Genomic DNA, 23,592 nt, shown 5'->3' with positions numbered 1-23,592 from the left:
CAACAGTAGCAACAAATCTCATAGCAGTAGCAGTAGTAAAAGATCTCACAACGTATGGCACAACTACCTAATCTTTCTGCATCCTTGGCATACACGACTCCTCCCACAGGTATGTCTGCATTCTTAGTATCTCATTCCCCATCCGGGTCCTTGATTTCGGTGCCACAAACACATGTCAGGTATGTCCTCACTATTTTCTGACTTAAAAGAGGTCATTCTCGCTAAGCATGTTAACCTTGCTGATAGGTCAGTTTCACCAGTACGGGCAATGGAAAATGTCACTCGTGCTCCTTTTCTTTCCCCTCAATTTGCACTGTTAGTTCCAAATTTCCCTTTAAATTTGTTGTCCGTTAGTCAGGTGGCTAAGTCTATGAATTGCTCTGCAACCTTTTATTCTACTCATAATCTTTTAGGATCTCGTGACGAGGGAGATGATTAGTTCTGCTCGTGAGAGAGGGGGATTATACTATTTGGATAGCCACAACCGAGATACTCAACATGCACTACACAGCTGATTCACCTTTTAAGTGGCATCTGAGACTCGGTCATCCATCTCCTACTAAACTGATTTAAGTAGTTCTTCAACTGGGCAAGCACCACAAGAGTTCTTTTCTTGTTCTCATAAGACAAGTAAATTATTTGAACTTGTCTACTTAGATGTCTGGGGTCCTCGTCCTGTAACTAGTCAATTTGGTCATAGGTATTTTATTTCATTTATTGATGATTTTAGTAGAGATATATTTGGATTTATCTCATGCGAGAAAAATCTAAAGCCTTTAATGTACTTTAAATATTTTATAATGAAATAAAGAATTAGTTTGCAACCTCTATCCATATCTTGTGTTCAGACAATGGCATTGAATATATCAACCGTAAATTTGACTCTTTTTGTCAGTCACAAGGAATTATTCATCAAACTTTGTGTTCACTCCACAACAAAATGGAGTTGTTGAACAAAGAATCGTCACTTACTTGAGGTAGCTCGCACTATGTTAATTTATATGAATGCACCTAAGCCAAATTGGGGTGATCTTGTTTTTACTGCATGTTTTTTTTCTAATAAATAGAATATTATCTTCTGCTCTTGATGGCAAGATTCTCATTCAGATTGTTTTACTCACTACATCTCTTTTTCCCGTATCACCTCGTGTGTTTGGATGTATATGTTTTGCACATATCTTTGATCCTTCTGAGGATAAATCGTCTCCTTGTTCTATTAAATGTATAATTCTGGGATATTCTCGGACACAAAAAGGATACAGATATTATTGCCCATCTATGAGGAAAACAATTGTATTGCATATGTTACTTTCTTCGAGGATGTTTCATTTTTTGAATCTTCTAGGTCTGAGTTAGTTCCTTTTGTGCCTTCTGTACCTAGTCCTGTTATTCATAATACAATTGATGAATGTGTTCCGATTTCATGTAATGCTCCTACTGAGAAACCACTATAGGTATATCATCACCGACAACAACCATCCCATCCTACTCCAGACCCCCAACTCCCACCATGATACTTCATCGTCTCTTGATCCTAAGGTAAGTGATCTCCACCTTCTTATCACTCTTCGGAAAGGTGTTTGCAAAGGAACTCGCCACCCTCTATTTCACTTTGTTTCTTTTGATTCGTTGTTTGATAATTATCATAAGTTTGCTCTGTCCATCTCCACTTGCACTATTCCTTCTTCAGTGTAAGATGCTTTGTTGACTCCTCATTGAAAGAAAGTCATTGATATTGAGATGGAAGCACTAATTGATAGGGGGACTTGGGAGTTATGTGAGTTACCTCTGGATGCTACTGTAGTTGACTATCTGTGGGTGTATACTGTTAAATAAAACTCTGATGGATCTGTTAATTGATATAAGACTAGTCTTGTTGCCAAAGGAGCATAGGAGGACCTTTGGTGTGGATGTGTTTGGGACTTTTTCTCCGGTTGCCCGCTTGTCTTCTATTTGCATACTTATTTCTGTTGTAGTCTATCAAAGTTGGTCTTTGTTTCAATTGGATATTAAAAATGTTTTCTTATAAGGTGATCTTGAGGAGGAAGTCTATAGGGAGCAACCTCTAGGGTATGTTGCTTAGGGGGAGGCACATAAGGTATGTTAACTCAAGAAGACTTTTTTTATGGCTTAAAACATAGTCCACGAGCATAGTTTGAGAAATTTAGTCAAGTAATTATGTCCATGAGATTTCGTAGAAGCCATTGTGATCACTCACCATTTATTATGAAACAATCATCTAGAATTATAATCTTATTGGTGTATGTAGATGATATCATCCTATCAGGGAGTGACAGATCAGGCATTGAAAAAGTTAAATCCCATTTGGCGAATCACTTTCAAACTAAAAATCTGGGTCAACTAAAATATTTCTTGGGTATTGAAGTTGCAAGAAATAAGGAGGGAACAATAACTCAAAGGAAATATGTCACTAATATGCTTCAAGAGTATGGACTTCTGAAGGCCAAACCAACTGATACACCTTCGGAAGTAGGACTTGATCTTCATTATGATCAAAGTCCAGAATTGAAAGATAAAACAATATATCGGAGACTAATAGGCAAACTCATATATGTTATAGTTACTAAGACCAGATATCTCATTTGCAGTCAGTGTAGTGAATCAGTTCCTGGATCATGCATGTAATATTCACCTTCATTATGATCAAAGTCCAGAATTGAAAGATAAAACAATGTATCGGAAACTAATAAGCAAACTCATATATGTTACAGCTACTAGACTAGATATCTTATTTATAGTCAGTGTAGTGAGTCAGTTCATGAATCATGCATGTAAGATTCACCTAGAGGTCGTACAAAGAATCTTAAGATAACTAAAAGGAGCACTAGGAAAAGGTATCCTTTTTAAACCTAATAATCACTTGAGGATGGGGGCTTTCATTGATGTTAGACTATGCAGGTTTCCAACTATTTTTGTAATTGTTTCCAACTTTTATTATAAATAGACGTTGGAGAACCTGCATGTCCCCAAGAGCAGATCAGTTTTTCACTCTCTCATCTTCCCTTCTCTCCCTCTCATTCTCTCTCTTCAACTCTCTCCTTTAACTTGGTTTCCAACTATTTTTGTAATTGTTCCCAACTTTTATTATAAATAGACGTTGGAGAACCTGCATGCCCCCAAGAGCAGATCAGTTTTTCACTCTCTCATCTCCCCTTCTCTCCCTCTCATTCTCTCTCTTCAACTCTCTCTCCTTTAACTTTTTCAACTGGAATGGAACCTAGCCTACTCACTACAGAGAAAACTGGCCAACTACACCTATTAGCTTGAACATAGGAACTGAGCCCTTAGTCCCCTACATTGTGGTGAAAAGTGAAAACATGTATAACAAATTCTTTATCATCATCTCACCAGTTAATAAATCAGTTTATCACTATCCCCCAAATAGGCGATACTGGACAAAAAGAAAGCAGATGAGACCTTATAAGCCCAACAGCCCACGGTTAGTTGTATTTTTTGGTGGGGCAGAGGATTGACTCTTCTCAGTTGCTAATCATAACCAGGATAGAAAGCCAAATTCTCCACCCACGATGTTGTCGATAACTCTAATCTCATGGAACTAGTTATGCATCTATCAACTCACTGTGATTGATCGTCTCTTCTTCACAGGCTTGGATTTATTATCCTCTGGTTGATTCCTCCATCCAGAACAGTGGTGATCAATTTGCTCCAGTAGCCAAAAATCCGTAGGGAAGAAAATGTCTGCATCCCCCTGCAATCAAAATTAAGATTAAGAGAGCAGATTTTTACTAATAGGAAAAAAAAAGAGGAATAACATTACAGTTGCTCATCCTATACGGTTCTATTTGTACAGTTTCACCTTTTTCAAGAATGACCAAAGATTATTCTTTCACTTAAAACAGAGCTTGTACAAAAGTTGGTTTTGGACCACAATTCATGATCCAAAAAACAGAAAAGAAAAATATGGCCAAAAGTTCTCTAGTTATGGATAATTCTATTGCAGTCACCAGTGCATTGCTAGTAATCATGTGGATAATCATACAAATGAAGTTTACCAAAAAATATTGAGCCTGCCAGTCATCCAGGTGGAACTTCAATTTGGACCATTAAAATAATCTTTCTTTTCTCTCTTGCAGCAAAGGGTAATTTTAATATTAAAGTAACAAATACATCACTGTTTTGGAACCATGCAAATCTTAAAAGTATTTAATATCATAAGAAGAAAACTAGAAGTTGAGAAGAGCACTAAAAATTGTCAATGGAACTTCCCATCTTGAAGGAAAAAGCTGCATGAAATGATAAAAGAGGAGTGCACCTTTGTATCCAGATAACTATTATAATCGGTACTAAGGCCCTCTTTCTGAAAAATTGCAAAAGAGATAACAGAAATCAGTTAAAATGGCAGCAGTTAACTGAAATTTTGCAGCAAACTAAATCAGAAGATGACCACATAGCAACCAAAAACCTGCATGATAGACAGAGGCACTGCAGAATGAGCTTCACAAAATGACATAAAGAAATAATACAAAGAAATGAGATTACCAAATAACCAAAATAGGCTGTAGTCACAATCAGGCAAAATAGTACTTCATCATACATTGAAAACACAGGCTCAACTCAGTTGTCTAGAGCATGAGAGGTGTTATATGAGTAAAACTCCTCTACGGTTTTGGGTTAAGAAAATCTAGAGCTTTTGGGGAAAAGACCTCCTAACTTCAGCCAGCCATTTGAGGAGAAATTATTCTTCAACCCAGTAACAGACCAAATCTAGGCTTTTCATACTGTGACCCACGTGTATGTCCTCTATCTAAAATCAAGTTGTCTGTTCCAGCTGGACATTAGGGGACGTTTTGGCAAAGTCAAGTCTCACAGTTCTGTGACGTGTCCATTTATTCCACATCTCGGGCTGGATGTTCAGGCATCAAAGGTGGGGTTACGAGAATATAGTCCCACATTGGTTTCATTTGGAAGATCATGAACCTGAGGAAGAAGGCTTTCACTTTAGCTAGTCAATTTAGGAGGAATGCAAGAGAATGGTCCACTGACAACCAACTTTTATTTTCACCATATAAATTTAAAAATGCTCCACGCCACCTCTTTTTAAATCAAAACTGTGGATGAAAGGTCTAAATAGACAAGATCATGTAAGGCCTAAGACACTTTGACCAACATTTGCAACTTTTCACGAGGTATAGTAACAAGCATTAGTAACATATTTGTGTCAAATGTATGGTCATTGCTCCGTGAAGTCTGTCATTACTTCATATGTGTATTAGCTTTTCATGGAATGCATATACAACAATTCAAACTTGTTAAACATTTCAAGTCACTACACATCTGGTATTAGCATTTGTATCATTAGTAAACAGCTAAGACTCCACTGAAGATGCAAACGCTGAACTTCTGATATGCATTTCACACTCACGGTTTTCTGTATCAAATTTCAAAGTTTCCAGACAAATGTGCGGCAGTGTACAGTAACAAAGGACGGTCATAACATCCACATCTAAGTTTGGAAGTACACTCCCTAATACAATGATGCAGCAAAGAGAAATCGAAAACCAATGCCAATGAGAGGCATACTTGTATCCTACTCGCCCACACCAGCATTTTGTTGGCTTCTACTTTCTATTTTTCTACTAAAAAGAATATTGTTATCCTTTCAAGATGAGACCACACTGAGCTGTAATGCCATAAGCTAAGCAATGTGAGGAAATTAGACAAACTATATAATGGCTTTTTTATATTCAATGATCCCTGGTGTGCAATAACAATCTTCACCTTCAACTAAAACTTATAATTCTTCTTATCATAGAAAAGTTTAGAAGAATATTGTTATTAATCACCAGTAGAAGATGAAGATACCTTGGTTGAAACTAAGGGAGCTCTCACACCAGGGACTTTCACATCGGGGAGGTAGCTGAAATCTGAAGCAATTAGAGACATCTTTGGCAAGGCCCAATGTAGAACATCTAGTAGTTGCTGCACGTAGAAAAGCAAGTAAAATTACAACAAGAAAATCTGCAACTTCCTAAGAGAAAGAACCCATGCAAAGGGTGTAACATACCAAGCAGCCAGTAGGTAACCAAGCTTTCCTAGGCTTTGGAAAAACTTTAGACCAAATGCTTTTTACTGTGGAAATTTTAGTGCTTCCTGAAGTGGTTTGGTCAATTATCTCAATGCAACGTGTAATCAGTGGATCACTTAGTGGCTTATACAACTCTGTGGTACCTTGACTACCACATTCCGAAACAGAAAACAATTATTAGCTTATCAAGAAGCAAAATAAACATGAACATGAAAAGGCACTGAATTTAAAAAACTAGCAAAAAAGAAAGGAAGCTCAAGGTGCATTTTCTTAATTGGCACATTGATAACAAGAAAAAAATAAGAATTTTTTAGGCTAAAAATCAATAGTTTAAGGTGCTTAATAATCATTAGCAAAAGGCACTACCTACACAACACCTACTTCACCGAGTGGTAGGTACCAAGGATGTAAGGAACTTTGGAGGAAAAAAGGAAGAGAGCAGGCAATTAAAAAACAAATGGAATTGCTTCAGTGACTTTGTATCCATAACAAGAGAGTGAATGGATAACAAACCAGCTGAAATATTGGTAGCAAGAATAGTCGCACATAGATAAGTCTTAAGAAAAGTTGTTACCTTTTAAGGTTGAACAATAGGCCTCTTAAATGACTAGTCATTTTGGGATACAACCGGACTCGATCTTAATATGTTACCAGAATTATATTTCGGCCCAAACTCATCAATTTATGCCCCATTTGCATCTGTCTACATTATTTCAGGCCCATCTGTCTGTTCTATAAGGACTAAATGTGAGAGGGAGTGTTAGAGTGGATATTAGTCCCACATTGAAAAATTGTTTGGGCATCTCTTAGTTTATAAGGTTGAGATATAGATCTCCTAAGTGGTGATTGAGGTGCAACCAGATTCAATCTTAACATGATACTAGAGCAAGATGTCAATTTGAACTTCGGTTCAGTCTCCACCTTATTGGGTTTGGTCCCCATCTGTGTTATCCATGCATTAGACCCGTCATCCGTATGTGTAAGCTAGGACATGAAGGCAAGGTTCAGTCTCCACCTTATTGAGTTTGGTCCCCATTTGTGTTATCCATGCATTAGACCCGTCATCCGTATGTGTAAGCTAGGACATGAGGGCGAGCATTAGTGGGAATAGTCCTACACAAATAAGTCTTAAGAAAAGCTGTTGGTTTATAAGGTTGAACAATAGGCCTCCTAGTTAGCTAATTACTTTGGGATGTTTTAAAATATACATAGAGGGGCATTTTGGTCATTTCCAGTTACTAGTATTTACTCTGGAGTTAGAAGTAGGTTATAGATCATGTTTGGAAATATTCCAACCCAAGCTTGCAAAGGCGTTGAGTAGTCTGCATCAACCTTCAGGAAGGTGACATCAACCAGAATTTTCCCTAATTGAAGAGTCATTTCTTGGCTTTAGGGCTATTGGTGGTGGAATTGATCTACTATACTTGTCCTTGCTATTGTTTTTGCCCTAATTACCCATGTGGAACCCACATAACCTACACAAATACCTGTTATTGTCATTTGGGGTCATTCGAGATGTCCAGTGTTGATGAGGTTTTTACACCTACTAGAGACAAGTTATTCAGATAGGAAAGACATTGTTGTGATTACTAATTAAAGATTGAATGGCTAAACTATCTGGTATAAATGTTGATGTCCATCTATGAGAAAAACATGTGTCCTCCGATATTACATTTTTTTAAGACACCATATTTCAGTTTATCAAGTTCTCCTCCCAATACTGATATTTGTACTACTTCAATTGCTCTAGTCTTGTGGAGAATGTGCCAATTTCACTACCATTGGTTCCATATCAAAATCATAATAGGTGTATCAATGCAAAAAGCATGGAACAACACCACAAAAGACTTTCTCTTTACAATTTTGAATCATCACCTTCTTCGTCAGAGGCACCTGAAGTTAGTGATCTTCATCTTCCTCTTACTGTCTGTAAAGGTATCCGCACTTGTACACGGTATCCTACATCTCAATTTGTTTCTTTTCAGTCCTCGTCGAAACTTTTTAAATCTTTTTCTCTATCATTGCCTTCTTGTGCTATTTCTTCTTCAATGTAGGAAGATGTCCTCTCCAGTGTGAAACAAGCTATGGACGTGAGATGGATGCTCTATTGGACCAAGGAACTTGAACTCTATGTGAGTTACCTGCTAGTGCATCTATTGTAGGTTGTCGTTAGGTATATACTGCCAAATATAATGTTGATGGATCCATTGAATGGTATTAAGCACGTCTTGTGGCTAAACGATATCCCAAACTTAAGGGGTTGATGTATTTGAGACCTCCCCAATAGTCCGGTTGTCTTTTGTTCAGATACTTTGCTTAGTGATAGTTACATAGGGCTGGCCGTTACTTCAGTTGGACATTAAAAAATTTTTCTATATAGTAACCTAGATAAAGAAGTCTATATAAAGCAACCTCTTGGGTATGTTGCTCAAGGGAAAATTAAGAAGGTATGCAAGTTGAATAAAGCTATTTATAGTTTTAAATAGAGTCCCATGGCATAGTTTGACAAGTTCAGCAAGGTAGCCATGGCCTAGTTTGACAAGTTCAGCAAGGTAGCCATGGCATTGGGTTTTACCAAAAGTCACTATGATCATTCCTTATTTATTCTAAGAAGACACACTAGATAATTTTCAAACAAGGAATTGATGAGGTAAAAACTCATCTTGCAACATATTTTCAAACCAAAGATTTAGGGTCTTTGAAATATTTTCTGGGTATTGAGCTTGCTAGTCCTATGAAGCAGGAATTGTGTTCACTCAAAGGAAATATGTAATAGATATGCTCCATGAGTATGGATTATTAGGGGAAAACCTGCAAAAAACTCCTATGGAAGTTGGTCATAACCTACTCGAAGATAACAATCTAGAACTTAGAGACAAGACTATGTATCGGAGGCTTGTAGATAAACTCATTTACATTTCTATCACTCGCCCAGATATATTATTTCTGGTCAATATGGTTAGCTAGTACATTGAATACCTTATAAGATTCAATTAGAGGCAGCCCAAAGGATTTTACGATACTTGAAGGAAGTTCTAGGGCAACAGAAGATCGCTCAAGTTTTGGGAAGATTTGTGGATAGGGCAGGTGCTATTACAGGTTGCTTTTAGAAGTCTTTTTCTCCTCGCATCTCATAGAGACATATCAGTAGCAGAAGCTTTTGAGGGGGGGGGTTATGAACCTTCATCCTAGAAGGGGTCTCTCGGATAGTGAGGCCCTGGAGGCTAGTCGTTTGATGGACTCTGTTGCCTCGATTAAAATTCGCCCTTTGGAGGCAGACAAGCTCATTTGGTGGCCAGATAAAAGGGGCACATTCACTGTTTCATCTGCATATGGCTTCTTAAATGGCTGGAATTCGTCTTGGAGAGAGAATGAGATTAATTTCGTATGGTGTATATGTGCCCCTCCAAAGATTAAATTCTTCATGTGGAGCGCCTGTCAAGGCAAGATTCTCTCGGAAAACGTACTTAGAAGAAGAGGTCATCCCTCAATTGACCCCCTGTGCCCATTCTGCAACTCTGAAGTTGAAACCACAAGCCACATTCTGCTTCAATGCTATTCTCTTGGAAGGTGTGGACCCTCATTCTTAGTAAGTTTGGGTTACAATTCTGCATGGTGGCTGATCTACTCTCGTTCAATAAGTCGCTCACTGGTACCCCTTTGCCTGACCTCGAAAAAATGATGCTCTCTGCTTGTGTTAGTTTCATCCAGTGGGGGCTTTGGAATAAGCGCAATAGAAGACAATTTGATGCAAAAGGTGAATCTGCAGATCGGGTTGCGAACCGAGTGATGGGTCATATATCTACTTGGCTTATGTTTAAGAAAACCTTCTCTTCTTTTTTGGGCACCCCTATCCGTGAAAACTGGAGAAATTTGGCTATGATGCATTCTGGGACAAAGATCCCGATTTTGTAAGAATGGACTCCTCTTGGTAATCCTGGGATTTCTGGTTTCGAAGGAGTTATTTTAGATCATTCCCGCAATCATCTTTTCTCTTATGTCGGCCCTCTGGGCATATCCGACTCTACGTTTGTAGAGCTACATGGCCTCCTCTCTGGTCTCCGCGTCTTCAAAGACAAATGCAGCGGTTCTCTTCATATTGAAGGAGACTCAAAAGTGGTTATTGGATGGTGTGAGAGTGCTTCCCCTCCCCCGTGGCGGCATTGGGATGCCTTTCGGGAAATTTTAGAAATTACCTCAATTGTTTCTTGTATTTGGACTCACATTCCGAGATCCGCCAATTCGGCAACAGATGTGCTTGCCAAGCAGGGAGCTACCCTACAATCGTTGGTTGTAAGGGACTTGCTCCCCCAAATTTTGTAATTTTTCTCTCGTTTTATTAATACATCTTTTTTTTTAAAAAAAAGGAGCTCCAACAAAAGTGTTGTTTTATGCAACCCATGATCACTTCAAGATTGTCGCATATTCAAATGCATATTATGCAAGGTCAAAACTAGTCAGGAAATCTACTTTTGGCTTTGATGTATTTTTTGGTGGCAATTTAGTTAGCTGGAAAAGTGAGAAACAAAATATAGTGACCCATTCAAGTGCAAAAGCTGAGTATAGAGCAATGATGAGCTTTACTACTACAAAATTCATGACCACGCATTGTGGTAATTAGGATACAATCTTCGAAAATAGAAGAGAAAATGGATTTCTGGAAGAAAGGCAGCCTTTGCTGCCTTGGAATCCGAGCCAAAAATGCCCCTCAATACTCAAAATTACATAATCTCCTAAAATACATGTCTAAATTGAATGAAAATTTAACTAGAGATAAAATAAGACATTCTCTATCTAATAGCCATACTATAAGAGAAAATTGTAATATTGAAAATATAAGAAATGACTAAAATACTCGTGAACTTGTATTTTAACACTCCCCCTCAAGCTAGAGAGTAGATATCAAACAATCCCAGCTTGTCACTAAAGGATACATGTTCAAGTCTCCCCAAAGGCTTGGTAAATATATCTCCCAACTGGTCTGAAGACTTTACATAAGGAGTTACCACCTTCCCTTGCATAACTGCATCTCTAATGAAGTAGCAGTCAACCTCTATATGTTTCGTTCTCTCATGGAATACAGGTTTGTTGGCAATAAAAATGGCTGCCTGGTTATCACAATTCATAACCATAGGGTCAGGTAACATAAAACCAAACCCAAGAAGCACAGACTTAATCCACATAAGCTCACTAACTGTATGAGCCATTGCTCGATACTCGGCTCTGCACCATCAGCTCGAAGAACTCTGTTAAAAGCTTGCTCAAGAGTGGTCACATCCTCATTAACTAACAACTGGGCTCGAATAGCATCATACTCATGCCCCAAACCATCCAAAAACCGAGCTACTTGAATATGATTTTCTTTATTACGGATGTCTTCAACATTCATAGTAAAAGAATGGAATGTACTGATCTCCAGTAATACTCCCCTCATCTCAGTGAAATAATCTGTCACTGATCTACCTCCACGCTTCATATTAAAGAACTTCACATATAACTCATAGATCCTTAATAAATTATTTTCTTGAGACAAAATGGAAGCCAATGTAGTCCACATTGCCTTAATAGTATTGCAACTCAAAATCTGATCACTAAATTTGGATTCCATACTATTGACCAACTAGGTCATTACTAAATTATCTTCTGCCACCCAATCTTCAGTAACAGATACCAGGAGATCATCATTTATATATTTTGTCATTCTTATGACCCTTAAATACATCAAAACTGATCTAGACCAGTTTACATAATTCGGTCCATTCAACTGGATCATAGTTATCTGAATAGACGGAGAGAATTTTCCATTTGAGCTCTCAGCAGTCTTTTGGACAGCAACCCGTGTGTTGGAATCAGCGATTAAATATCACCAAACTCCACAATTCAGGATACTAGAGCGTCAATTAACCAAAGGGAAGCACTTTCCCCAAATTTCAATATTTGCGTAGTCTAGTGGGCCCCACACCGAATTCAATTAGGACAATGCAGCACCCAATTCATTCAATTTAGAACCAATAGTGATCAATTCCAACAATTGATACCACAAATCAATAAAAGAATGACTTAATTGCAAGAAATCAAGATGGCGTACGCTATATGGATGATGATGCAAGCATTACGTTGACGATGTAGGCAGATTTGAGAAATTTCCTCAAATTGGGATCATCAAACACTTCTAAATCCCAACATCCAGTCAAATAGAAACAGTAATCATGAGCCAATAGGCTAAGATAGGCAGAAAAAGGGAAAAAATGAAATTTTTACCCTACCAATCCAAAAATGTGGGGAAAACCTTCAAGGAGATTGCTAAATATGGAAGGAAGATCGACAAAATCCAAAGAAACTTGCCCAAGACTTGTGTAACTACTCTGATACCATGAAAAATAGATGATTTGGGGAAGAAAATAGAAGAGAAAATGGATTTCTGGAAGAGAGACAGCTTTTTTGCCTTGGAATCCGAGCCAGAAAGGCCCTTCCTGCTTCTTTATAATCAGGGTTTAAGTGAAAATTTACAATAGGACAAAAATGCCCCTCAATACTCAAAATTACATATCTCCTAAAATACATGTCTAAATTGAATGAAAATTTATCTAGAGATAAAATAAGACATTTTGTATCTAATAGCCATACTATAAGAGAAAAATGTAATATTGAAAATATAAGAAATGACCAAAATACCCCTGAACTTGTATTTTAACACTAACAACCCAGTATTCCATGAACTTAGAAACCATGTCGAGGTTGATTGTCACTTCATATGTGATGCTGTTATGAATGGAGCGGTAGTCACATCATATGTTACCTAAAAATACTGGTGACATTTTTACTAAAGCTTTGGATAAGAAAGAGTTTGATAAGTTCTGTAACAAACTAGGACTTCTTGATATATACACTCCAGCTTGAGGGGAAGTGTTAAAATATATATTGAGAGGCATTTTAGTCATTCCTAGTAACTAGTATTTACTTCTGGAGTTAGCACTAAGTTATATATCATGTTGGGAACCTATGGTTCAGTTTTGGTTAAATTCTGATGTGTATACATGAATTTATATGTATAGAAGCTATGAGGAGCATTGTTGTTATTTTACTCTTGTAATGACTTAAGTGAAATAAGAGAAAGAAGTCGACTTTGTGAGCCTCCAGGGAGTGCATGACCTGCACTCTCCCCTCATCTCTGTATTCTCTCTTTTCTTCATTCTTTCTCCCTCAATTTCTTCCTTTTTACAAGATGGAGCCAGACACAATCTAAATAATGCTTTAGGGCAAGAGGAGCAAGAGAATAGCGAAGTAAAATCTCAACATTTCCATGCAGCAAAAGGGATGCTGTAGGCAGGTTGATAATGAAAAAGGGTTGACCGAAGCTGGTGAATGGACACAAGTCCCATGAAGAAGCTGACCTGCTGCAACGGAAATAGCAGCAACTATGGACCTCAAATTCTCTTCCAACATGATGTGTTTGACTGAATGACATGTCAATCCTCTTTTACTCATCAATAGTAGTAGAAAAGATTGACAAGAAAAACCAGTTTTAGCTCCAGCATGAGCCTATTATGGTCTTGGGTTAAGTACTTGGTTTTCTGCTACCTACCAAGCCGGTCTTTTGGGCAGTATTGGCTAGGTACTTAACATTTGGTATCAAAGCAGGCGCTATGTCGCGAGTTCGATTCCCGGCTTGGGCGATCGCGTCGACCCAGATTTTGGGACCATGTAACGGTGGACCATGTCGCTAGTGTTAAGCCGTCGTGGTTGTCGGCTCGTGAAGGTGGGTGTGATGTTATGGTCCTGGGTTAAGTACTTGGCTTTCCGCTACCTACCAGGCCGATCTTTTAGGTAGTATTGGTTAAGTACTTAACAGAGCCAAAACTTCTATAAGTACTCAAAGAGATTCAACATGAAGAATCCATCAATTTTCCTAGATACTAGATGGATACACATAGAAACACTGAGATTCCCTATTGTTGGAAAATCGGGATTTGATTGAAATCCCAAGATTTCAGTGAATAGCTGAAATTGTAGGGTCAGATTTGTATTTCTAATTACAGGAGATTGGTTGTAAATTATAGATAATAGTTTCCTGATTTCTAGAGATTATAGTCAGATTTGTATTAGCTGTAAATTAGATTTGTCTCCTGATTTCCTTGAATAGCAATACCTTGCTGTATAAAGTCCTTGTATCAAATCAGTTCAATATGTTTCTCTATAATTCTTTGTCTTTTTGTTAATATATACATCCTTTTCAAAAAAAAAAAAATCAGTTCAATATGAATAAAAATTTCAGAATCTTCTTCCCCTATATAGCCATCATTAGGACCAACATCCTAAACTAAAGTAATCCCACAATGTGACCATTAAACCAAGGGCATACTCCAATAAATTATAAAAGAACGTTTTTACATCATGAAAGCAACTCAAGAAGACCATCAGCCACAGAATGGTACCTGTCTCGTTGCTTTTCAAGCCAAACCTCCTTCCATGGAGACTTTTGATTTTCAGAGTAGATCAGATCATGTGGAAGATTATCAAGAACCTATAATACAAATTCATACAAGTTATATATTTATAAAAGGAATTTCTTAATGCTAATCACAACCATCTAAGAAAATTAGCTCTTGAAAAATGATGCCCAATGCATTTTGTAAGAAAGTAAGATAGAAGAGCAATTGAAGAAAAAAGAGAATAAAAGAACTAGAGGAGGGGAGAAAGGGTTGTCGCACAGCCTGCTGGATTGGGAGAAAGTTGATCTCCCCCGTCTGGATTTAATAATCACTTAAGTGTCTTTACAAAGTGACAAAAAAGCCCTTAACACAAGGTCTTACACATGAGAATGTAAAACACCCTACTAAACCCACAGAACTTACATAATAACCACATTGCTTTGGACCCTTTTGTCTAACAAATTACAGATCTACCTACATGAGAATTACTAAACTACCTCTGACTTCTAACACATCCCCCCTCTCCCTCTCAAGCTATTAAGTAATCTCAGCTGGGTACAAAACTTATTGAAATTTCGCTTTCCAAGAGGTTTGGTGAATACATCACCAATCTGCTCAATAGTCCTGACATACGATGCACCTACCTTACCATTCTGCATCCCATATAAATCAACTTCAATATATTTTATTCACTTATGAATTGTTGGGTTGCTTGTAATAAAGATGGTAGTTAGATTGTCACACTGTAAGTAGTACCATAGGGTCTTCTGAAGCAAGTTTTAACTCTTTTAACACATGATTATATCCACCTGAGCTCAGTAAGAGTATGAACCATTGACCAGTATTCTGCATCAGCAATAGAATGTGCCACTACATTTTTTTTTACTCTTCCAACAAACAAGATTCCCTCCCAACAAATACACAGGTAATCTATTGTGGACTTTCTATCAAGTCATAATCTGCATTTAAGTATCCCTCAGTTTTGAGATGATCATGTGGAGTATACAGTAGGCCTTTTCTTGGAGCTCCCTTCAAATACCATAAGATTTTTTATGCAGCTTGAAGATAAGTTTTGCATGGACATTTCATAAATTGACCTACCACACTAATAGGGAAAGCAAGTCAAGTTCTTGTGACAATCACACATATCAACTAGTCTACTAACCTTCTACACACTGTCTTGTCTTTCAACAAAATCCTATCCCATAAATTCTAACCAACTCGCATATATCAACTAGCTTACTAACCTTCTACACATTGTCTTGTCTTTCAACAAAAGGTTACTCCCATCCCATAATTTCTAACCAACCTCCATAACAGTATCCATTGGTCTGGCTCCTAATAACCCAGACTCACATAGCATATCAATAATATATTTTTTCTTTATGCAAGGACTATTCCTTGCTTACTCCTAGCAACTTCAATCCTCAAAAAATATTTTAGAGAACCGAGATCCTTGGTTTGGAAGTGTCTGCTCAGATAATCTTTTACATCCTCAATCCCCTTGGTATCACTTCCAGACAATACCATTTCATCAATATACACCCAAGAATTACAATTCTAGATGTTTGATGCAAAACGAACAATGAATGATATCACTATGGCTTCGCACAAACCCAAATGTTGTGACAACTTCACTAAATTTGTCAAACTAGACCCATGGATTTTGCTTTAAAATATGTAGATTTATGTAGTTTGCAAACCTTCTCATTCGCCCCTTGAGTAACATATTCAGGAGGTTGCTCCATATAAACTTTTGCCTGCAAATCACTATCTAGAAATGCATTTTTTATATCACACTGAAATAAAAATCATTTTGTACTAACAACAATAAAAACTAAAATGATGATAGTACCTATGCAGGCCACAGGGGGAAAAGTATTAAAGACATCCACACCATATATCCGGCTGTAACCTTTGGCTACCAAACGTGTTTTATAGCTTTGCAGTGTCCCATTAGCATTATATTTGATGGTAAACACCCAATGACAACCAATTGCTATAGTATCACTAGGGGGATCGACCAAGGTCCAAGTCTTCCTACAATGTAATGCAGTTATTTCATCATCCATTTCCTGCACTTTGGTAAGAATACAAACACTGGATAATGAAGTTGTAAAAGACCTTAATGAAGGAGATAAACTATGGAACTAAACATACTCAGAAATAGGATATGGGCACCATTTTCTTATAGCAATAGGAAGATGAAATCATCAAAAATAGGATCTATATGCATGGAGGAAGATGATCCGACCATGTTAGAGGGCTCCCATATCACGAGCGTGAGGTTGCATTTCATACTTGGATTGTTGCTTGTGCACCTTTCTTCGTTGATAAACTTGCACAGGTTTTTGTTGAATAGAAGAAGATATAGTTGGACTATCCGTAACAAGAAGAGGAAAAGGAGACTCATCAACCGCTATAGAAGTAAACAAAAACTCAAGCGTGGCACTAAAGAACGGTGCAAACTCAAAAATGTTACTTTTGTTGAAAGATATATTCTCTTGTTGACAAGATCATAACATTTATAGCCATTCTGAGTGCAAAGATAACCCAAAAAAATACATTTTATAGCCCGAGAGGGATAATTTGTTAATTTGAGGACTAATTGAATGAACAAAACAAAGTGAACTAAACACCCTGGGTGTAACATCAAATAAAGAATATTCTGACTTCTTTTTTTTTTTTTTTAAATGATGTTGTTTTTTATTAAGAAAAAAATCAAAAGAGCAAATTACAAAGGAGGGAAGTCTTCCCAAACAATGAGAGATTACTGGGAAGTTCCGAATTTAGCCAATTTATCAACCAAAGAGTTGGCTGATCTAGGAATGAGATTCCAATTACAATGGATAGAAGATACAATGTCAACAATACAATCCGTGATAGGCCAGTGGTGCCAAGAGGGGGAGCTATCTTTGGAACACCAACTTATGACAATCTTCGAGTCTCCTTCAATGATTAACTTGCCATGAGACGTTCCTTGAAAATTTGGACGCCGAATAGAATAGCACTAACTTCGGCAGTATTAGAATCAGCAATGCCCACTAGTCCAGCATAAGAAATAATAGAGTCTCCATTGTGACCTTTGAAAACACCGCCTGCTCCAGCCTGTCCAGGACAGCCAATAGCACTACCATCAAAATTGAATTTAATGCAGTAAAAAAGGGGAGGATCCCAGATGGCCATAATCGGAGTCCTGCAAGGGCTAATCATATGAGTGATCAAGCTCCAATTTTCCCGAAGGGAAACACCTGATAGAGCGGCAAATTCCTTCCTAGAATGAAGCCAGCTTGAGATGAGGCAAACAACATGTGAAGTTGTGTTGTCCTTTGGAGTTAAATCTCCGGTTATTTCGCTCGAGCCAAATACACCATGGAATATGCGCAAGTCAGGCCGAAAGTATTAACTTGCCCGGCCGAGGAAGGTAAATCCCTCTAACCATCTCAAAGGTGCCGAAGAGGTCCTGATGTAGCCCCATTGGGAGCCCAATCTTCTAAAAAATCTTCATCCAGACTTGCCAAGAAAATCCAGTGTAAGAGGACATGCAAGACTGTCTCATCGCACTCACCACAAAGGGGACAAGAAAGATCAGGGGCGGTGAAGCCTCTTCTATGAAGGTTGTCAGAGGTAAGGATATGTTCTCTGATGGCCAACCACACGAAAAATTTTGATTTTGCTTGGCGCTGAGAGCTTCCAAGCCAGATTTGCTTTGTGCTCATGTATATTGTAGTCTTGCTTTCTGATATGAGAGTAAGAAGAAGAAACAGTGAATCGGCCATTAATGTTGGGCTTCCAAGTCAACTTAGCAACTGAATGCTCTCGGATAGTAGTACTATTGAGTCTGGTAAGGAGAGAGCAAAAAGCCGAAGATTCCTCATCATTTAGTCCCCGGCGGAACGAGAAACTCCACGACTGATCCCTCCATGAAACAGCCACTAAGCAAGAAAGGTCTCTAGCCACCCTATACAGCCCCGGGAAGTCCTCCAAGAGGGAGCGGGGGTCACACCATTCATCCGACCAGAAGAGTAAGGTCGTTCCATTGCCCGTGTGCAATAAGGTAGCATCTCTGAATACTAGGAGGAGCTTATAAATTGATTTCCATATCTGGGATAGGAGGCGAGCGATACCACCCTCTCCACCAGGCAGCCGAAAACTGAAGGTAGAATTTAACCATATTCCTCCATAGACTGTTATGCTTGATGTTGAAGTTCCAAATCCACTTGAGCATCAGAACTTTGTTCATTTCCCTCGTAGGCCGGATGCCTAATCGTCCCCTATTATGAGACATGCAAATATCCTTCCTACTAACCAAGTGGTATCTGAAGGTGTCTTCTGATCCTCTCCAAAGAAATTGCCGACGGATGGCATCAATTTTGGAGCAAACGGAGGCCGGACAGTGCATAAATGATAGCAGATAATTTGGCAACCCTACCAGACAAGACTTGAGGAGAGTGAGACGCCCCGCTGTAGATAAGAGCTTACCCCTGCAAGTAGCTAGCCTTTTTTCAAATTTCTCAATGAAAGGGGACCATAGTGACGCTAAAGGCCAAGAATCAAAAAGTAGGAGCCTAAGATATGTAGCTGGCAGATTTCCCACAAAGCATCCCAAGTAGTCTGCCATATCCCGAAGCCCAGCTAGATCGATGTGGTAGCCAAGAAGAGTGGTTTTTTCCCAGTTTATGTTATGACCAAAAGCCAATTCAAATAATCCCAAAACAGCATGCAGTTTTCTGATCTGATCCATAGTACCAACCCTGAAGCAAATAGTATCATCTGAAAACTGGAGGATCGAAATATCAAAGGTTGTGCAATCTATCGTGGGGAGGAGTCATCCCATAGTCTTGGCCAAGTAGATCAAGGAGGATAGATATTCTGCTACCACATTGAAGAGCAAAGGGGAAAGGGGGTCTCCATGTCTAATTCCCCTAGTTCCCTTAAAATAACCACAAATTGTTCCGTTGAGGAGGATGGAGTAACTTGCAGAGGAGATGCAGCTTTGGATCCAGAAGCGCCATTTTTCCCCCAATCCCATCTTCCCTAGGAGGGTGTCTAAAAACTTCCAGTTAACTCTATCAAATGCTTTTTTGAAGTCAAGCTTGAGGATGAATCTGGGGAGCATGAGAACCTTGAAATGGTGGATAAGTTCGTGACATGCCATGGCCGAATCGAGAATGCTCCTTCCCTTAATAAAAGCACTCTGGTCATGGTGAATGACAATAGGGAGAACCGCCCTGAGGCGATTAGCAAGGATGTGCGCAATCACCTTATATGCACTGGTGGTGAGACTGATCAGCCGAAAGTGGAATGGGAGCTCTGCCCCATCTTTTTTAGGGACGAGGGCAATGAACGAGGCTCCAATGCTCCTATATCTTATGCCACGCTGATAAAAGGAGCGGGCCATGCCGGAAATGTCTCAGATGAAGGGCCAACAGCGGCGATAAAATTTCCCGTTCAATCCGTCCGGGCCCGAAGCGCGATCCAGAGGAAGACCAAGGGCTGCACTTTCAATTTCTTGGCTGGAGAAGGGGAGCTCGATGAGGCTTACTGCAGCTGATGGAATAACCTGGAGGTGAACCCTTTGGAAGAAAGGGCTGACTAGCTGGTGATCAGAGTATAAATCTGCAAAAAAAATCGCCAGTGAGTCTGAAATAAGGATTTGGTCCGAGGTGGTCTCACCATTGACGCTAAGCATGGTGATGCGGTTGGCCCTTCTTCGTGCAGAGGCGACTGCATGGAAGAATTTAGTATTAGCTGACAGCGGCTAGCCAATACACCCAAAAGACCGATCTGTTAGGTGCGGAAAGCTACCGCCTACAAGAGTGGACGGAACCACTCTGACACCCACCTCGCCCATTCTTGACCGCTTCTCACGGGATTCGAAAGCAGGACGTGGCGTGCCCAGCTCTGCTACCATGACAACAGTTAGCCAATACACCCAAAAGACCGATCTGTTAGGTGCAAAAAGCACCCGCCTACAAGAGTGGACGGAACCGCACTGACATTAGCATCCCCATCAGAGAGCCATTTGAATCTTGCACGTTGCTTCCAGTGCACTAGCTTATTGTGGGCGAAGGACTGCAATTGCCCTTGAAGTTCATACCTCGGAGAGACTTCCGGCGAAGAGAGACCCCTCTAGACTCCTCCTCAGAGTCAAAAGAGGCTATCTGAGCAAGCACATTGGCTCTGTCGACCGAGTAAGAGGCCTCCTTCTCGGAGGCTCAAGACCGCAGTAACAGCTTCAACATCTTGAGCTTTATTGGGAAGGTCCACCCGCTCGGGCCAGCAACGATCATATTCTCCCAGAAGGATTGGATACAGAGATCAAAAGAGGGGTTCGCCATTCAATTATTATTGAATCTGAAAGGGGAGGGGGGAGGCCCAACTGCCAAAATGGGTATCAACCATAATCCGCCAATGATCAGAGACGACTCGATTGAGTACTTTGCTAGAGACATTGTTGTAGACCTGAAGCCAATCATTGCTGGCTAAGAAGAGGTAAAGCTTGGAGAGGACAGGGGGTTGTCTGCCATTTGACCAAGTGTAGGTCTTCCTAGATAGGGTAATCTCGTCCAAGTCCCAGCTGCCAATAAAATCAGCAAAAAAACCTCATGGAGGTTGTGATTCTCCGGAACGGCAGCGATTTCTCATGGCAGAAGCGAGTAACATTGAAGCCGCCCGCAAGCATCAGAGGAATAGGCCACATCTAACAAGTCCTCAATAGGTCATCCCAAAAAAGGTGGCGCTCGTGGTGTCTGGTAGAGCCGTAGACACCTACTAGGCACCAAATGTTCCCCAAACTTTTGTCTCACAACTTGATGCCAAGGGAGTAAGAGCCACAACACCAATCAAGCACCTCAATAGTATTGGTATCCCACATTAGTAGGATGCCACCAGCCAATCCCACTGCATCCACTGAAGCCCAGTCGGGCTCCTTGAGGGACCACAACTCTCAGATATATCCAAGGGGAAGAGAAGTTTCCTTGATTTCTTGAAGAACATCAACATTTACCTTTGTAGAGGCAAGGAGTTCTCGAATGGACGTGCGGTGACGCAAGGACCCAATTCCACAAACATTCTAGGAGAAAATAATCATTGGTCATTTTTCTTCTTCTTTGACTTCTCAAATGGGTGGTGGTCTCCCGGCAGAGGCTCCGTGAAAACGGTGCTCATCACCTTGGCAAGTTCCACTATTTGGGCCTAGGTTTCTGGGTCATATTTATGTTGTTCTGACTGGAGAGCAGCCACAAACTTTTGAGATCTTTCACCCGGCTCTGGAAGGATGAAATCTCCCGTCTTTGGGTTGCGGAGGTATCGAGTGGTGGCACTGGGTCCTCCTTGGAGAAGCTGTCTCGGCTGACCTCTAGCTCGGCGCTAGTAGGTGACAACGGGAGGAGGAGACTCGCTAGTCCCGAACTCTACGTCGAAGAGGTAATTTTCGGGGTGGGGATTTCTCGGAGGTGAGGGAGGGGGGGAGTCCATTGATTAAAACTAAAGATGGCATCACCACTTGCAAATGAATTTTTCCTCATAAAACTAAAGATTGCATCCTATTGATTAAGTAACAGTATGTTAGAACTGCATCTCCATAATACAATTTTGGGACATTCATTTGAAATAAAAGGGTATGTGCCACTTCCAATGAATGACGATTTTTTCTTTCTACAACCCTATTTTGTTGTGGAGTGTACATGCACGATGACTAACGAATAAACCTATGAGAAGAACAAAATAAAGAAAACTTATGATTTATAAACTCAAGACCGTTATCTGAATGAAAAGTACGAATTGAAACACCAAATTGAGTTTTTATTTTATTAAAAAACTGAACATAAATATCAAAGACTTCTTATTTCTCCCGAAGGAGATATACCTACTATTACAATCATCAATGAATGTTAAAAAGTATTGACAACCAAACAAATTGGAAGACCTACAAGGACCCCAAACATCTAAATGTATTAACTCAAAAGGAACTTGACTATGGCTTCTACTTAAAGGAAACAAACTTTGGTTGTACTTCCCAAGTTGATATGATCGACATTAAAAAGATAAATCTAAAGGCAGAGCATGGAGAAACCGACATAACTTCAGCGTTGTGTCATAACAACTCCTTGAAGCATATTTGTTATATATTTACTTTGTGTCATCACAACTCCTTTACTTTTCGCCACTTCCATGCCTATAAATATTTCAACACCCCCAAGTCTTTAGTTTGAAAATGTATAGACAAACAAGACTTGGTATCCTCTACACTAGAAATATCACTCCCAGATAATATAATATCATCTACATAAACCAATAGCACCACAATTCCAGAGGACCTCTTCATCACAAACAATGAGTAATCATAACAATTCCTCGAGAATCCCATAGATATCATAACCTGGCTGAACTTTTCAAACCAAACACACAAACTCTGCTTCTACCCATAAATAGCCTTCTTGAGTTTGCACACTCTATGTGTCTCCCTTTGAGCAACATATCCCGAAGGCCTTTGTTCACATCAAGTGGGTTGTTCCATATACACCTCTTCTTCCAGATCATCATATAAGAAGGTGTTTTTAATGTCCAACTAACATAGGGGTCACCCTTGATTCACTACAACTGAGGTCAAAATATGAACATACGATAAACAAGAAATAGGCGAAAAAGTTTCAAACACATCAATGCCAAAAGTTTGAGTATAACCCTTCACAACCAACCGAGTTTTATATCGCTCAATAGAACCGTCATCATTATACTTGATAGTATAAACCTAGTGGCAGACAACAACTTTGGCTCCTGATGGTAAATCACACAGTTGCCAAGTGCCCCGATTTATCAAAGCCTCCATTTCAACATCCATAGCTTAAAATATGGGATTTTTTCCCACTCAACGAAAGTAAGATAAAAAAGAAATTGAAGAGAAAAAGAGAGGGAAACAAGTAGAATAGGGAAGAAATGGCTGTCATGTAGCCAGCTGGATAGGGAGAAAGTCGACCCCCCCCCCCCCCCCCCCCATCTGGTTTTATTAATCACTTAAGTGTCTTTAAAAATGACTAAAAAGCCCCTAATTTAAGGACCTATACACGAGAATATAAAACACCCTTCTCA

At 39.4% G+C, this 23,592-nt stretch overlaps 1 protein-coding gene across 2 annotated transcripts in view; it reads right to left on the bottom strand.

Moving 5' to 3' along the window:
- The window catches only part of LOC137957009 (protein arginine methyltransferase NDUFAF7 homolog, mitochondrial), a 52,024-nt gene that overhangs the window by 1,930 nt on the left and 26,502 nt on the right, over positions 1–23,592 (bottom strand). Inside the window, exons 9-13 of one of the 2 annotated variants that reach the window (XR_011113302.1) lie at positions 14,503–14,591; positions 6,047–6,215; positions 5,845–5,961; positions 4,295–4,339; positions 3,439–3,730 (exon numbers count right to left, since the gene is read on the bottom strand). Coding sequence is in view for 1 of the 2 variants with exons in the window: in XM_068804709.1 (XP_068660810.1) it covers positions 3,602–3,730; positions 4,295–4,339; positions 5,845–5,961; positions 6,047–6,215; positions 14,503–14,591 (549 nt within the window). In the remaining variant the exon portion in view is untranslated. The remainder of the gene's footprint in view (positions 1–3,438; positions 3,731–4,294; positions 4,340–5,844; positions 5,962–6,046; positions 6,216–14,502; positions 14,592–23,592) is intronic. The other variant, XM_068804709.1, reaches the window with a different exon arrangement.

Source organism: Aristolochia californica, unplaced genomic scaffold, assembly GCF_029961685.1.
Source record: "Aristolochia californica isolate CCGP_79_NKW_82.1479 unplaced genomic scaffold, dmAriCali1.0.hap1 SCAF_1, whole genome shotgun sequence".
NCBI lineage: Eukaryota > Viridiplantae > Streptophyta > Magnoliopsida > Piperales > Aristolochiaceae > Aristolochia > Aristolochia californica.
This window is presented reverse-complemented; position numbering and strand designations above follow the sequence as displayed.